Below are 17,324 nucleotides of genomic sequence, written 5' to 3'. Positions count from 1 at the left end.
TCCCGCTGCCAGAGAGCAGGGTTAGATGGGATATTGGGAAGGAATTGTTCCCTGGGAGGGTGGGCAGGCCCTGGCACAGGGTGCCCAGAGCAGCTGTGGCTGCCCCTGGATCCCTGGCAGTGCCAAAGGCCAGGCTGGACAGGGCTCGGAGCAACCTGGGACAGTGGGAGGTGTCCCTGCCCATGGCAGAGAGTTGGAATAAGATGGGCTTTAAGGTCCCTTCCAACCCAGACCATTCTGTGATGATCTGACCCACGAGACCAGGCCCAGTCTCCCAGTCTGGGCTGCAATTTGAGTTTTCTACTTCCTGCACTGGAGGCCCGCATGGAAAAGTGACTCTGTACCTGGTGTGCTCAGAGCCAGCGCCTCTCTCTCCAGGCAGCACTGCCACCTAGCCTCCAGCACAGCCAGCAGGGATTTGGGGAAGCCACTGTTGGTGTTGCAGCTGCTTGTGCCAGGCAGGAACAGCAGCAGCATCAGCAGCCCCCCTGTGCCAGTGAGCTGAGCTTTCAGCCCAGGGCAGTGGAGCACAGCCCATCCCAAATGTCCTGCAGTGCAAGAGCAAGGCTGCACGAGGCATCTTCTCATCCAGGAACTAATTTATTGCCAAGTATTTACATCTCCAGAGCTCAGCCCGGTGTTCCTGGGATCAGCTCCCAGGTCCCTGCAGCAGCCACTGGCTGCCCGGAGTGTGGCAGCGTGTCCTGGCTGGGCTGGGGAGGGGACAGGGGACGGTGGCTTCAGGGGGGCCCTGGGGGTTCCCAGTTTGGCTGCTGGGTCACCTGCAAACCTGGTGCCTCTGGAGAGTCACTGGGTCTCTGCCACACACACGAAGGCACCACCTTTGCTCTCAGCAGCCAAAAAGGTGACCTGCTAGGGACAGACCCTGCAGCTGGGACATTGGGAGGATGTATCCCAAGGTCACAGAACACCGGTGACAACAGCAGGAGATCCAAGAGCTCCAGCCTTGAAAGTGAGAGGCAGAAGTTTGAGCAAAGGCAGTCCTGGTGTAGCACCAAGATGTGCTGGAGACAGCCCACCCTCATGCAGTGCAGTTCCTCTTACATTCACCCTCATACTCCTCCATTTTCCTGAGGACTCTTTATTTTCCAAGCTCTTTCTAGATGGTTCCACTCCTACACCTTGGGTTACCTCTCTCTTCGATAGAGAACAGCTCTACCAAACCCTTCAGCTGTGTCTGGCCAGCACCAACCCATTACTGAGGGCACAGCAACAGCCAGGACCTGCTGAAAGTGCCCAGGTCCACAGCACTGCTCCCATCTGAGCAAGGCAGCAGCAAATCTCTCGTGTCCGTCTGGGATTTCAAGGGGATCCTGCAGGACTGGGCTGTTTTTAGCCAGGGGTGAAAAGCACCAGGGAGATCATAGGAGGAGTTGCTGCCACCAGCAGGTAAATCACCCACAAGAACAAGGTCTGGCATGTGGGATCTGCCCCTTCTCCCTCCTTTTTGTGTTTCCCCCATTCCTTGAAGCTCCTGCCTGGATGAGCAGGGACATGGGCATACACATCCCTCAGCTTTCAACACGAGTCTTGACCCTCCTGCACTCTTGATCCAACACCCTCGGTCCTCCTGGGCCATGCCAGGAGCTCAGGAGCATTCCTTGCCCCTGAGATGGGCACCAAGGAGCTCCCTGCAGGCACCCTGGCCAGAGGGACCCCCGGGCCCCTCCTCGCTGCAGTCAGGCCCCCTCACACGTCCACAACGCAGTCGGGCGAGTTTGTCCGGATGGCGTCCGAGATCATCTTGGCTCCTGACTGCCCAATGCGATTCCCCTGCAGGCTGGGAGCAAAGAGAGGAGCTCAGGCTGGGACACGAGGCAGAGCAGAATCCTTGGTGAGGACAGGAGATGCTGCCCAGCTTTGCAGCAGCATCAACTGTGCCCACCCCACTCCATGCTCAAGGGCACTCTGGGTTTGAGAGTGAGGCAGCCAAGTGAGGAGCTGGAGAAAGCCCTGGAGAGCTGGAGGGGCTGAGCCACTTCTCCCCTGGAATGTTTTGGATGGTATTTGTCTTTTGAGGTGGTTCTTTAGCCCAGAGGCATCCCTGGAGAGGAGCTGAGGGGTCTGGAGCTGTGTGGGTGTGGGGCTGTTACACCCAGAGGAGCACGGGATGCCCCTGCCCTGTGGGGCAGCCAGGAATGGGCAGTGCTGGTGAGGGGGAAGGTCCCTGGATGGTTCCCATGGTCTCCCCCATCCCTGCCTTTCCCACCCCCTGCAGCAGCCACTTACTTGACATAGGTGAGGCCGTGGTTGCCCTTCAGGGCCGTGGCGATGCAGATGGCTCCGTCCATGCCCAGGGAGTTTTCCTGCAGGCTGTGGGAGGCAGGAGGGTCAGACAGCACCAGCCAGGGAGATGTGGCCACCAGCAGGGAGTGCATGGACTGGGCATTGGGAAGAGCCACCTGCTCAGGGTTTGCCCTACTGAGAACCACTGGCTTGGCCATCCCATTGCTCTTCCCTAAGGGAATGTCTGGAAAGGCTGCTCCTGGCTCACCCTGGGAGTGGGATACTCACTTGAGCCGGCGCAGGCTGCGGTTCACCTTCAGCGCGTTGGCCATGGCCTGGGCCCCAGCCACGCCGATGGAGTTTCCCCGCAGGCTGCAAACGAAGGCAGGAGTGAGGAGGGACAGCCTGGGATGGCCCCAAACAGGAGGAGGGGGAGAAGTGACCGCACACAGTGAGTCAAGGGCCAGGCAAGCCAGGTTGGGAGATCACCATGCCAGGGTAGGAGCAGTGCTGAGCCAAGGGCCAGGCTCTCAGACACCCCGGGGATCAGTGGCACAGCCGTGGGCACTTGGTGGCCACACAGAGCACTTACTCCAGGATCTGCAGGCTCTTGTTGACCATCAAGGCTTCTGCCAGGGCTTGGGCACCAGCCGCGCCAACTGAAGCCACTTGCAGGCTGCAAGGGAACAGGGACCCTTCAGCACTTGTCCTAAGGTGGCCATGGCTTTCTAATTAGGGTAATTAAGCTGTGACACCAGGGCCCTGCTGCAGCCTGGATACTCACTGGAGGTCTGCCAGGGTGGTGTTGACCTTCAGCGCGGCAGAGAGGGCGGCCATTCCCTCGTCTCCGATGGCGTTCTCCTGCAGGCTGGGACAAAAGCGCTGTGTGTGCCCGTGCCTGGGAACCAGGAGCAGGGACAGGGCAGCCAGCACAGGGCCCAGCATTCCCAAATGGCTTGGGGGAGCTCCTGGGCCACAAGACATTTAGAGCATCCCCAGCCAGGGACACACAATGGGGACACAGCAGATTTCCAGTGCCTAACGGGATTCCAGAAGGGCTGGAGAGGGACTTTGGACAAGGATCTGCAGGGACAGGACACAGGGAATGGCTTCCCACTGCCAGAGGGCAGGGCTGGATGGGATATTGGGAAGGAATTGTTCCCTGGGAGGGTGGGCAGGCCCTGGCACAGGGTGCCCAGAGAAGCTGTGGCTGCCCCTGGATCCCTGGAAGTGTCCAAGGCCAGGCTGGATTGGGGCTTGGAGCAGCCTGGGCTAGCAGAAGGTGTCCCTGCCCATGGCAGGGGGTGGAACTGGATGAGGTTTAAGGGCCCTTCCAGTAGGGCCCAGGACCCATCCACCTGTGTCCCCACTTACTCAAGGCTGGCCAGGCTGCTGTTGGACTGTAGTGCTTGTGCCAGGGCCGTGGCTGCTTTGGCCTGGATGAAGTTCCACTGTAAGCTGCAAACAGGAGAAAATGGCAGGTGAAGCCTCAGGCTGTGAGCCTGCCCTGATCCATCCAGGCTCCACACCCATCTGCACCATCCAGGGATGCACAAGACCCCGTGGGTCCATCCAGGATGTCACAGCACACCTCCCATGGAGGGTGAGCCAGGAGTGCCACTGTCACAGCCTGGAGGGGCTGAGGGCCAGGAGCAGTGTCCCTGCCCGTGTCCATGCAAGGGGGTCCAAACCCAGCCAGGCCCAGGGGGAATCTCACTGGAGGGATGTGAGTGCCCGGTTCTCTTTGATGGCCGCAGCGATGGCCTTGCCCCCGTCATCGTACAGCAGGTTGGCCGCCAGGCTGCAGGGACAGAGGACTCGAGTCACACATGAAAAGTTGAGGACAATGCCAGGGACACCACAGGGTGGTCCGGGTGCCCTCCTGGGGCCCATGGGACTTACTCCAGCTTCCTGAGGGTGCTGTTGCTCCGCAGGGCACAGGCGATGGCAGGGCCCCCCTCCTTGCTGATGGAGTTCTCTCGGAGGCTGGGGAAAGACACGGGGCTGGGGAGGAGCAGCCAAGGCAGCGCTGGATCAGCTACTCCCCCAGTGCCCCCTTTGCCCCCTGCTCTGGGGCTGAGGCCATCCATTGAGGAGAGCAGTTTTTCTGAGACCACCCCCACCAGCTTCTGCTGCTCCGTTCCGTGCAGCTCCACTCCCTGTGTTTCCTGTGGGCACTGGTGGCCCATCAGGGCTTTTTGCCAGCCTGCCATCCCTGCTGCCATCCTTTCATTCCAAGACATGGCTGAATGAATATTGTCCCAAAGGGAAAAAGCTAAAGATGGAGAGAAGATCCTCACAGCTGGAAGAGGGACCAAAGCTCCTTTCAGCATCTCAGAGCACTTGTGGAAACAACCAGGCACAAGCCCAGGCTGCTGAAAGGCTCCCAGGTCCCAGCAGCAGCTTTTGGCCAGGGTGGCTGCAGGGACTGTCACTTACTTGAGGCTGAGGAGTCCCTTGTTGGAGCAGAGAGCCACTGTCAGCGCTGTGACCCCTGCACTGCTGATGGAGTTGCTCTGGAGACTGAGACAAACAGAGAAGGTGTGTGGATGAGCCACTCTTGGCATCACAGGTGGGCTGCAGGGTCGTGTTTGGGGTGGAAAGTGCCCATTTCACTGAGGAAAGGGCATCTCCCAACCACAGGGAATAGGGGGAGCCACAGCAGAAGGACCAACACTGGGAGCAGCCAGGGCAGGATCAGCAATTCCTGCTGACCATGGCAGCACCAGCCCCAGCAAGCAGAGGGGACAGCGTTTGCCAGCACTTTGGGGCAGCCTTGTCCCCACCTGGCCATCACCGTGGCTGCTGGCTCAGCTGGGCATGGGGATCCTGTGGGTTTGGGATCCTTGTCACAGGGACAGAACCAGGGCACAGCCACTCATCACCAGGAGCCATCAGCCCTCCTCTCCAGGTGCTGTTCCCATGGGGAATGAAGGTTGCACCATTCCACCCTGACTCTGCCCAGCCCGTTACCTCCCTGCTTAGCCAATTCCCATCACTTTTGAGAGAGAGAAGACCCAAAGCTACTGATTTCCTCCAAGCCAGAATAAAAAGCCATTGCTGGGTTTTAGGGTTAATTCTGTCAGTGCCCCTTGGTGAAGGCAGGGCCAGCCTGGCTGCTGCTGGAGCTGCCACATGGTGTTCCAGCCTGCACATCCAGGGAATGTGGAGTGGGAGAGACACGGCAAGGGACTGAGGGCTTGAGGAGTGGCAGATTTTGCTGCAGGGAGGAGGCTGGGCTGTGTTGTAAGGAGTCCAGGCACGGAGGGAGAACTTACTCAAGGCTTTGCAGGCTGTGGTTCACCCTCAGAGCTTCGGCCAAGGCAATGGAGCCGTTGTCTCCCACCGAGTTGCTCGAGAGTCTAAGACAGAAGAGGAAACTTGGAACTGCCAGCTAGGGATTCACCTCCCCCAGGCCGTTCCTGCTGCAGCAACAAGCATGGACTCACTGCCACCTCATTTCCCACCTACATACACCTCTGTTCTCGTGGCTGGTTGGAGCTGGAATAGCTTTTAATGTTCCCTCAGGGCCTGGAGCCCTTCTGCTTCCCTCTGCCAGAGGGGAGACTTGGCTTCTCCTTTCTTTACGTGGCTCCCTGCATCCCTGGAGGTACAGAGAGCACCTCCCTGGGGCTGCTCCGACGGCAGCGCTGCAGGCCCTGCTCCTCCTGTCCACACCAACCCCTTGGGCAGAGCCAGCAGTGTCCCTCCTGCCTGTCACACGGGCCTGCCCCTTTCCTGCCATTCCTGCCCACAGATCCCAGGAGATGTGGCGCTGGCACTGCCATCCCTCCGCCTCATGCCGTGCTCACATCAGCTCCCTCAGGCTGCGGTTCTGCTTCAGCGCCTCCGCGATTTTCCGGGCGCCCTGGGCTCCGATAGCGTTTTTCTGCAGGCTGCAAAGGTGAGGAAGGCACCTGTGAATGCCAGGTGCCACATCCCCATCGGTGCCACCACACTCTGCTGGGTGGCTGGAGGGGGGGACAGCAGGTCCCGGTCACTCACTGCAGGGTCACCAGCCTGTGGTTGGTCAGCAGGGCCTCGGCCAGGAAGGTGGCCCCGTCCTCCTTGATGGAGTTGTGCTGGAGGCTGGGGGAGACAGAGTGAAGCCAGGCATGGATGCTTCCACAGCAGGGCCAGGGGGGCTGCAGGGCAGTGGCCACCTGCCCTGGGGTTTGCTTGCCCTCGTCCCCAGTTGAGAAAGGGGTCTGGTCCCCAAGCATCCCTGACCAGGAGTCTCCTTCCCTCCTCTCCCATGGGATATTCCTTCTTCCATGAAACAGCACCCTGTGAGCTCCCATGCAAGGAAAGGACCTTGATCCTCACCTCAACCCCAACCCAGACCCACTGAAGCCAAGAGGCAGGAGAATCCCAACTTTCTGGCCCAGGGTCTCCCCATGCACTGGCCCTTGGAGCTTGGGAAAACCTCAGTGGGACAGAAGAGGAAGGGGGCTTGCCCCGGGGATCTGCTCCAGGAGGTGCTCCAGAAGTTGAGACTTACTTCAGGGAGAGCAGGATTTGGTTTTTTTTCAGGGCATCAGCCAGGGCTTTGGCTCCGGTGGGGCCGATGGAGTTGCTCCGCAGGCTGGGGCGGGACAGGCAGAAAAGCCAAGGTTAGCAAAGCTGGAGTGGCACAGGCCCAGTTTAAGCCAGATGCCTCCACATGGCATTGCTGAGGTGGGACATCAGGCCAGCAGCTTGTGGTGGTGGCTTTAGGGGCTGGAGACCCTCCCCAGCTCGGTCAGGCCAGGTGGGATCCAGCCCCACCATGGGCAGGGAATGGTTCCCAGTGGGAACGTGTGCATGACAGGAGCTGGGGAAGGGGAGCACTTACTCCAGCACCATCAGGCTCCTGTTCACCAGCAGCGACCTGGCCAGAGCTTTGGCTCCCTTATTGCTGATCTGATTTTCTGCCAAGCTGCCCAGAAAAAGGAAAATTGGGTGTTTTTCCAGAGGAGAAAGAGACTTTCACAGACCCTGGCATGTCTCAGGACACAGCTGGGATGGGTGAGCAGAGAGGAGCCATGGCGAGCATTTGGTTCGTGGTACAAGCAAAGTGATGGATGTTCTCCGGGGGCGGACACCAGGCAGGGACTGCCAGGACTCCGTTTCTGGACATAAAATTCATTCGTGTCATAAAAAGGGAGCTCAGATGGCAGCGTGGGGCAGCCTTGAGGAAGAGCAGGAGGTGGGGAAAGTGGGAACCCATCTGTCTGGGATGAGGCATCTCCCTGCATGGAGGTCAGGAGCCTGTGCCCCCCATGCAGCAGATGCTCCACGCAGAGCCTCGAGCGTCCAGCAACCTGCTGTGACCTTGGGAAGTGGCTTGTTGGGATAACCCATGGATTTATATATTTTTTTAGGAACAGTGAGGAGGCAGCGGTTCCAGGAAGACTGGGCAAGGCAACCTTGGGGTAAGGTCACTGCCTGGGTGCAGGGACCGTGTGAGACTGTCCTTGTCATTAGGCATCCTGGGGAGCCAGTGGGAGAGACATTCCTGGGGGACCCCCACCCTGGTTTTGAGGTGCCCCAGCTCCATGCTGCACCCCCAGGACATCCCGTCTGCCCTGGGCCAGGTCCTACCTGAGCCTCTGGATCTGGCAGTCCTTCACGCTCAGCATGCTGCCCAGCAGCTCCATCACGTCGTCCTTAAACTGGTTATTGTCCAGCCTGCAGAAGACATGAGGAAAGAGCAAGAGCAAGGGTTGGGAGATCAAAGTGGAGAAAGGATGATCCTCCCATGACATCTGCCTGTCCCAGGTGGAGAAGCTCAAGGACAGAAGCAGAGCTGACCCAGTGCCACCCCCAGGGCAGCTCTCTGCAGGTGGACAACATTGGTGGGCCCATGTCTCCATTGACACCTGGAATTGTGAGTCACAGGGGAGAGAGAACTCATCACTGCCCTCCAAGACTTAGAGGGGACTTAAAACAGGGAACAGGTTTAAACTGAAAGAGGAAAGACTTAGATTAGAAGTTAGGAAGGAGTTCTTTCCTGTGAGGGTGGGCAGGCCCTGGCACAGGGTACCCAGAGAAGCTGTGGCTGCCCCTGGATCCCTGGCAGTGTCCAAGGCCAGGTTGGACAGGGCTTGGAGCAGCCTGGGACAGTGGAAGGTGTCCCTGCCCATGGCAGGGGGTGGGATGGGATGATCTTTAATGTCTCCTCAACCCAAACCAATCTGTGATTCCAGAAGTCACAGCCTGGCATCTCTGCTCACTTCTCCTGGTGCAATCCCACGAGGACTCACCTGAGGCTGTGGCAGAAGAGAAGCTGGGAGAGCAGGCTCTTACACACATTGTAGGTGAGGCAGTTGGACAGGTTTGTCTCCTCCAGGCAGACATCCGAGACCTGCAGGAGATAAGCCAGGGCAGAGCAGTTCGTGGGGGTGAGCATCCCGGCCAAGCTCTCGCTCCTCATCGCCTCCTCCACGGCCTTGGCGATGTCCGTGTGCTGCATCTCCTGCAGGCAGTGCATGGCGTTGACGGCGCGCGAGGAGATGGCGTGGTCGGTGTTCAGGCAGCCCTGCAGGACGCTGATGGCCTGGCTCCTGAACCCGCTGTGCTCGTCCTTCGCCAGCAGCCACCCGGCCAGCAGCTTGTTCACCTGCGGGGACAGCAGCCCCGAGAGGAAGCGGACAAAGATGTCCAGCTGCCTGTCCTCGGCCTGCAGCGCCCTCTGAACGGCGCTCCTGAAGTGGTTGAGGAAGCCCAGCTTGAGCCAGGACATGCCGCTCTCCACAAAGAGGTCGAAGATGGTCCGCTTGGCCGCCGTGTAGTAATAAAGAGCTGCCAGGAACTCCTGCATGGTTAAGTGGGAGAAGTAGTAGGCTGTGGAGGTCTGCATGTCCTCCTTGAGCAGGAGGCGGGTGGAGAGGCTGCTGTGCAGCAGGGAGAGGTCGATGCCGTAGGCCTTCATGTCCTGCTCGTAGAACACGTGTTTCTTCCGCAGCAGCCCGTAGAAGGCCAGCCTGCCCAGGCTGCCCACCAGCTTCTTGCTGGTGTTCACAGCCTGCTCGATCCTGAGGGTTTCTCTCGGCTTTTCCAGCCAGTCGCCACTCAGAGCCATTTTAAAATAATAGGAGTAGATTTCTGACAGGGTCCTGGGGACCACAGCTGCTTCTTGGGATTGATCGCTGCAATGTTTCAGGAAATAAGCGATTGAGGAGCCAGAAATCCAGCAAAAACCAGGAATGGTGCACAGGACATGTAGCGACCTGTTAGCCCTGATGTGCTTCAGGACTTGGCTGGACAGGTCTCTGTTGTCAAGGAACATCTGGTCCAAGAAGTCCTTCATCTCTGCAGCCCCAAACCCTCGGATTTCCGTCATCCTATCAACCAGCCCACCAGGAATCTGCCTGGCCGCCGCCGGCCGTGACGTGACCCACACAGAGGCCTCCTGCAGCAGGTTTCCCCTTATAATGTTGGTGATCAGGTTGTCCACTTGGATCTCCTTTTTGGGATCGGTGCAAACCACTGTGTTGGAAAAATCCAAGGGGGTCTTGAATTCATCCAGGCCGTCGAGGATGAGCAGGGTCCGGGCGGCTCCGGCCGAGATGCAGCCGGGCTCGGTGATGTGAGGGAAGGCCAAGCAGAGGAGGCGCTCAGCAGAGAGCTTCTCGTAGGTGTTGAGCTCCCGGAAGGTGAGGGGCAGCACGAACATGATGTCCCTGTTGATGTCCCCCTTTGCCCAGGTGCAGACAAACAGCTTCACCAGAGTGCTCTTGCCAATCCCGGCCACGCCAATGGTGACAGAGATCCGAGGGGGGATGCTGACTTTGGAGAGAGGCAGGAAGAGCTTCTCCAGGGGGATGCTCTTGGATACGTTTGGCAGGCCTTTGGTGGTTTCAACCTGCAGGATGTCGTGCTCCTTCTGCTGGATGTCGGTCAGGCCTTCCACCAGCAGCAGGTTGGTGAGGCGCTGCAGGGCTCCTGGCTCCAGGCCGTTCCCGTAGGAGCTCTGGAGGCTCTCCAGGTGTTTCTGCACCATGGGTTCTGCACAGAGAAATGGAACAGGGGTGAGGAGGAGGAACCACAAAGGCAAATGACAGAAGCTGCTTCACTTTTCTGCCATGCCCATGCAGAGGGAAACCTCATGGAGCCCTCACATCCTGGTGGGAAGGTATATGGCAGGGCTCAGAGGGCACCAGTAGGCCTAAAGGGCTCTGACCAGCCTCACAGTCAGTCCAGAAGCCCATTTAAGCTCAGCCCTGGGCCTTCAGCCTCAGCTTAAGTATGTTGTAGGACCTAGACCTTGGTCTTGGACCTGATCACTCTGCCCTTGCCTGGTGGCCACTGGACTGTCTGAACCTGGTTGCCCTTGCTGGGCCTGATCCTGACCTCTCAATTGACTTACAACTTGACTTCATTCCTGCCTCATTGCCATGGACTTGTCTGATGAACTGGACTCTCTGATGAACTGGACTCTTGGCTGAACCTGTCCTGCTCCCCTGGCTCAGGTATCACAGCGAAATTAAACCCTCCAGCAAAGGCTGGACAAGTAGAGATGGTGCTGCGAGAGATTCAGAGCAGATATCAGCTGAGGTTGGAGCCTTCCAACCAGGAGGGAAACCAGGGAAACCTCTGCTGGCAAGAGGGTTGCAAAGAGAGCCTGGAGCCAGCCAGGACATCCACCACAGCCCTCACCTGCTCGGGCAGGGGGCTCGCTGCCTGCACCTGGGCAGCCTCCTCGGCCGTCAGGAGCTCCAGCCTGCACAGGTGGGAGATGATCTCCTCCAGGAACTGCAGAAAGATGGACCTCGCCAGCTGCTCGCGGTACCGGTTGATCCAGGCCCCTGCGGGACAGGACAGCGGGACAGGTGGGTCCTGGGCCAGCCCTGGGAATGTGGGTGAGGGGTGACAGGGAAAGGCAGCAGTGGAGAATTCCTTCTGACTCTGAAGGGAGTGGGGGAGCTAGAGCCCTCCTGAGTGCCCTTCTTGCAATGATGCCATCCCAAAGCCCTGGCAGGAGGCTTTGCTAGGAGCTGCTAGGTCAGGGCAGCAGCCACTGAAATTGGAGTCAAAAGAGGCTGAAGAACACAGTCATGAAATGGTGTTTTCTCCTAGAATCCAAGCCCTTGCAGAGAAAAAAGACTGAGCAAGATCATTTCTCTCCAGAGATAGCCATTCCCCCTGCGCCAGCACAGCGCTCGCTTGGACTGGGAGCTGCTCACAAGTTGGTGCCCCACCTCATCCCATTTCTGCATCCAGAACTCTCCCGAGGTGATGGATCTGCCAAGCCACCACTCACCTTCCATCAGAGGCCTCCCGTGGCATGGGTGGTCCCTGGGTGAGGAGCTCTGTGGTGGCAGCAGCGTCCCATGGACCACCCCGTGTCCCCCCGGCCAGCTCACAGCACTGCCCGGGGCTCCTCAGCCCCTGCCCATGGCCCTGGTGGAAGAAGAGGAGAAGCATCAGGAGCAGTGTGGGAAGGAGCCCACTCTGAGCTATGGTGGTGCTGGGTGGGGTTCAGCCAAGGGTCCTTCAGCAGCTTTTGGCTACAACAGAGTCCCCTTCACTGCAGGCCTGGCAGGGGCACAGCTGGGACCAGCTTTGCCCAGACCTCAAGTGCCACACACTGGGTGCCTTCACCACCACCACTTATGCCACAACCTTTGTCAAGCACGGTGGTGCATTAATTGCCCTGACAATGCCCCTGTGCCACCTGGGGAGCACCCAAAGTGCCACCACTGTCACAGGGCTGGGAACTGCTTGTACGCTCTTCTTCTCTGGGTTGTGAAGGAAGCTGTGGGGCAGCAGGCAGAGGGATGTAAGGCCTGTTTTGGTTTCAAACCCACCTTGCCCCCATCCAGAGCCTCCGTTGGGGCTTGCTGAGTGTGGCCAGCACCACATCCTGTTGTAGAGCTCTGAAGATGCTCTGAATCATCAGCCAGAAAAGGAGCATCTACCTGCTCCCTCCCCCTCAGCTGCTGCCTAACCACGCTGAGGGTTTGGAGTTTGCTTTTAAGAACATCTGCTCAGAGTCCTGTTGTTCTTTGAGCAGAGGTGGAGAGGGAAATGTCTCCATGCCTGAGAGTGTTCCCAGTTCAGGTGGCACTGTGCTGTAGCCTCTCCACCAGCCCCAAAGTCTTCTCCAGGTGGGAACTTCTGAGCCCCAGGGGATGTGTGATCACAGCAGCAATGCACAGTGTCCTGGGGCCTGTGTCCTGGCACCTTTCCTCCTCTCCACCTGGCCTACAGGATGCTCTGGATCCATGTGAACACCTCCATGCTGGTCAGAGGCTCTGCAAGAGGGTCCCTGCCCACAGACAGCCTTGCCTTTTTCAAACCCACCCCTGAGGGGAACATGGGCACTGTGGGGGCTTTGATGCAGCTTCGCCAACAGGTACAGGTAATTCTCCTTCCTTTGGTCAAACCTCTTCTAGGCAAAAAGCACAGATGTAGCTGGACCAGGAAAACCTGGTAGAGTTTCTGGTCCATGGTGTGAGGTCAAGGTGCTTGGAACTTCTCCTTCTGTTCATCCTCTCTCCCAGGGATCCATGCTGGGGTTTATTTCTCCCACCAGAAGCACAAGACTGCAGGAGGGACCTGACAGCATCCCCAGGGCTGAGTTCCTCACAGACCATGGCTGGATCTGCCACAGACACATGTGGCACGTCCTCCAGAGTGGGGTAAGTGACAGAAAGTGCTGGGTGACAAAGCACCAGCCCAGCCCCACCTGCCCAGGTGGTTCCTGACAAGCCCCTGTAGGGCTGGGAGGTGCTGTTGGAGCAGGGTCTGAGCCCACCACCTCTCCCTTCAGGATGGAAGCCTGGGCTCTGCCCTGGCTGCCCAGCTCTGGACCCCTGGTGTCAGCGGTGTCAGAGGTCCACGAGCCCGTGGCAGTGGTGGTGATCCCACAGCAAAGCCCTTTCTCCATACCGGGAGCAGCAGGGCCCCAGCAGCAGCTCTTACTCATCACCCCCCATGCAGTGGCCCGGTCAATGAAGATCCCATCAATTAAGGGAGCTCAGTGAGCAATTCACAGCAAAATGTTCACCCTTTGATGTGTTCTTGTCTCTAACTGGCCTGGAAGGTTCAATTAAGCCTTTGCAGTGCCCAGGTCTGTCTCTCATCTTTGCTGAGCAAGCCAGAGCACAGCCAGAATGAAAGGGGCTTTTGCTGCTTGCAGCGATGTTCCCTGCAGCCCTTCCTCTGAAACGTGGCCCTTTGATGGGGGAAACCTGCTCCAGCACCACAGAATGTTTGATGGTGTCCTCTGGTGCTCCTTCAAAAACCACCAGCCGTGGGCCAGCTCACGCAGAGGCATCTCACTGGGAGAATGAAGCAGCAGAAGAAATAATGCAGGCGCTGCGATTTTTTTCTGGTTCCAGTAGTTTCAGGTGCAGCTCTAGGACCACACAGGGCTGCTGAAGGCTGCGTGCTGAGGGGGTGGAGGGAGTTACCAGCTCTCACAAGAGATGTCTGAAGGGTAAGGGCCAGCCAAAGCCAGGTTCCAGAACTCCTACAGAGATCCAGGTGTGTCCAGGATGGGACATTCCAAGGCTGCTGGCTGTGAGTCCTCTTCTGGGACTCTGACACCTCTGCCTGAGGTGTCAATCCTGCACATCCCAGGTGTGCAGCTGTTGCCTGGCCAGGATCCAGCAGGGACAATGTCCCACCGGCAGCCAGAGGAGCGGTGATACAGGTTTGTGTCTGCCCTGCCTTGCCTGTGTCCCCAGGGAAACTGGGATAAGAGGCTGGAGGGTGGGAGGCTGCCCAGCCAAACTGATGAGTGGCACCTGCAAGGCCCAGGGAAGGAAATGGGGATTTTCTTGGCAAGAACTTGGCATTAACTTTTTTTTTTTTTTTTTTTTGCTTAGTGTGGTCCAAAGGTCCAGCCCAGGAGAAAATCCTCTCTTCTAAGGATGTTTAGACAACACCGATGTGTTCTTCCAGCAGCTCCAATCCCACCATCCCTACAAACCACCATGCTACATCCCACCTGAGTGTCCCTGCCCAAAACCCATCAGTGCCTGGGGGCCACAAGCACCATGCTGGAAGGTCCACAGCCAATCCTCTCCCAAACAGCAGCTGTGGTTTTCGCTGTGTCCGTCCTGTTCCAGGATTCAAACTGCTGGCACCAACGCCAGAGAACAGGGGCCTGGATGTAGCTGCTCCTGCTCATCTCTGGCTCTAATTCTGTACGTGCAGTTTCGCTCCTGGAAGTCCAACATGACCAGAGCAGCATTCAGGGAATCCAGGATGAAGGGACAGTCCTGAGGTGGAAGCATGAAGCTGTCTGGAGACAACAGGCATTTACTGCCTCCCAGATCCTCCTCCTGCCCCAGACAGATCCATCACTCCGTGCCTTAGGAATCTGCTGAGGAACTGGGACCGTACCAGGTCTGGAGATGTCCCAGCAGCTGCCAGCAGCACCAGAACTGCATCAGGTGACACCCAGCAGTTGGAAATCTGTGTTTGTCCCCCTGCAGGGGCTCGTGGGCAGATTCACCAGCAGCATCAGGGGGGGAGGGGGTGGTTGGCACCTCGAGTGGGACTTCCCAGCTCGCAGAGCCCTGGGGACCCCACCTGCTGCGGTGGGCTGGGGGTGGGCTGAGGGTGCCAAGGTTAGACAGGCACCAAAGTGCTGGGCAAGAGCTCCTGCATGGCTGCAGGCACCCACAGATGGAAAACATCCGAAAATGGCCTGATCTATAGCGTTTAGATAAGGTTAAAAGCTTTTTATATGAGCTAAAAATGGCATCATCACACAGCACCTGCAGCAGGTGGGAGGTGCCCACTCCAGCTCAGCTCCATGCCCCAAACACGCAGGAAAGCTCAGCCTGGCCATCTCCTTGTCCATGTGCCACCACCGTGGGGTTTCTCCGCGCAGCCAATCCCCCAGAGCTCTGCGCTCTGGGGTGGGGGAGCCCCGGGAGCGCAGCCCCAGCCCAGCGCTGCCCTTCCTCCCCCGGGCACGGAGCGGCCCCGCCAGACCTTCCCACCACTTCCTGGAGCGCTGGGTTCCTCCGGCGGCTCTCGGGCTCCTTTACCCTCACACCTTCGGGGCTTTTTAGCTACTTCTCCTGCCTTGAACTGATCCCACCTCGGAGGTCAGCGAGCTGCATGAAAACATTTCCCGAGGCAGCACCTCCAGCTGCTCCCCCGCAGCTGAGCGAATCCCGAAGCCAGGATGGAGGCTGCCACCTTTTGGCAGAATCGAAGAGATTTCACATCGTTAATTTCTGTTAATTAAACGATGCAATTGAATACCTTCTGCATTATTACTCAGTTGTGACGCTTGCAGATTGGCGAGTAACTCAGTTATCTAAGTTTGCAGCTGACTTGTATTTTTTTGGTCTGGATTTAATGCAAAATCTATTTTATGTCAAATTTAATCTCTTCCAGGTTTGGGTTTTGGTTTTTTGTTTCCTTAAACCCAAACCCCAACCCCAATAACAGGGCCCAGCAGGACACAGCAGGGGTTAAATAGGAGGTGAGGGGCCATGAAGGGCCCCTGGGCTGGATGCCAGCAGTGCTAACCCCAAATCTCACCAGAAAAAAAAAAGGAAAAATCAATCTGTGGGTGATTCCAAACGGCTAAAAATGAAGCTAATTGTGGAGAGGAGGTGCCTTGCAGGGCACTGCCGCACCTCACAAGCTGCAGAATGAAGGCTGATGCATTTCCTGAGCTGGCCGTGCCCCTGGGATGCTTTACCACAGATGTGCAAACAGCTGATAGGAAAGCAGATCCTCCCAGCACACAGCTTCTGCCCTTCCCACCCACAGGATCTCAGGATATCAGCACAAAAACTGGGCAGGAGCTGCTGCCAGCCCGGGCTGCTGGGATGCTGACGGATGTGGTACCGCCCCAGCGACCTCTGGGGTTTGATCAGAACAATCTTTCTGGGCTTGCAGAGCACCCAAAGAGCAGCTGCAAGTTCTCCAGAAAGAAAATTTTGTGCAACATGGACATCCTGACTGCGAGGTGTCCCCTGGCTCCCAGAGATGCCTGTCTGGCTTTGGATAACTCTCCCACGTGGTGGCCAAACCCTGAGTGACGGTGATATCCCAGAGGGTGACAGTAGCCAGCCTGTGCTCCAGCAGGCGCTGTCCCCAGCAGCCCCGTATTTATGGGATACACAGTGCCCATAAGTGCCTAAATAACAGCAGGATTAAGTCTGATGCCCTGAGGCAGGCCACTATGCCCGGGCTCTGTGCCCACCTGGGTGCAGGGCTGAGCTCCAGCTCCCCGACCTGCTCCTGTGACACCCACACCCACTGCTTTGGCTCTGCCCCACTCTTTGGCACAATTTCGCACCGTGCCACAGGCGAGTGTGTCACTAATCTCATCCTTTTCTATTGGTGGTGCATCTTGGAGTTTATTTTGGACCGTTTGGAAGTTAATTAGTTCAGCAAATGACATTAAGGCGGGGGAAAGCTGCTGCACAAGGCTTTGGGCAGGCAGGGCGGCCTGGCTGTGGCTGCTTTCATGCCTAAGCAGGCAGAGCAGGCAACGGGACAGAATGCGACATGTGCCAGGTCCCCTGTGAGGTCCCATGCTCATCTCCATCCCTCAGGGCTCCACCCACTCCTGCCAGCATGGTGGCCATGCCATGCCGTGCCATGCCGTGCCAGGCTGCCCTGCCAGGGCAGGGACCTCTGCCCAGCAGCTCCTGGCCCTGCCACGCTGGCCCGGCCACTCCATTTCACGTGGCCATCACAGCACGGGCTCTGCAGCAGCTTGTCCCCACACGGGAGAGCCAAGTGACACCTCCCCTTCTCCCCACACCCCTCCAAAGCCCCACCAAGCCCCTACCTTGGCCTCGAGCCGCCTTCCCCAGGTCGGTGTGTGAGCAGGGCACTGGAGAGGGCATCCCCGTGGTGGGCGAGAGGATGCAGCCGCTCCGTGCCCGCTCAGCTCTTTATCCCCAGGGCTTAGCTTCCTCCTCGACGGATGCTCAAGGTCAAGGTAGCAGCCACCCTTCCCGGTGGTGTCTTCTACAGGAGGTGGCACCCGGCACCGGGCGATGCTCGGGGCAGGACCTGGGCAAGGTGGGTCCGGGTTCCGCCGCCGGCCCCCGCCGGTTCCAGCCCGGTGGCTTTTCTCTCTTTCCGTTCGCTCCTCGCCCCTTCCTGCC

General features: G+C 58.3%; 1 protein-coding gene across 1 annotated transcript; it reads right to left on the bottom strand.

Moving 5' to 3' along the window:
• Positions 1-584: 584 nt before the first annotated feature.
• Positions 585-17,278, bottom strand: NLRC3 (NLR family CARD domain containing 3). Its single transcript, XM_048321333.1, has 19 exons — positions 17,003-17,278; positions 11,492-11,631; positions 10,888-11,036; positions 8,493-10,236; positions 7,831-7,917; positions 7,082-7,165; positions 6,749-6,832; positions 6,253-6,336; positions 6,060-6,143; positions 5,526-5,609; positions 4,687-4,770; positions 4,150-4,233; positions 3,965-4,048; positions 3,622-3,705; positions 3,032-3,115; positions 2,840-2,923; positions 2,536-2,619; positions 2,251-2,334; positions 585-1,801 (listed from the first exon to the last, which is right to left on the bottom strand). The coding sequence occupies exons 2-19, from the start codon at positions 11,515-11,517 to the stop codon at positions 1,711-1,713; spliced, it is 3,189 nt and encodes a 1,062-aa protein (XP_048177290.1). The 5' UTR covers positions 11,518-11,631; positions 17,003-17,278; the 3' UTR covers positions 585-1,710.
• Between the last annotated feature and the right edge of the window lie 46 nt (positions 17,279-17,324).

The sequence above is a fragment of the Corvus hawaiiensis genome, chromosome 16, assembly GCF_020740725.1.
Source record: "Corvus hawaiiensis isolate bCorHaw1 chromosome 16, bCorHaw1.pri.cur, whole genome shotgun sequence".
NCBI classification, from domain to species: Eukaryota; Metazoa; Chordata; class Aves; order Passeriformes; family Corvidae; genus Corvus; species Corvus hawaiiensis.
This window is presented reverse-complemented; position numbering and strand designations above follow the sequence as displayed.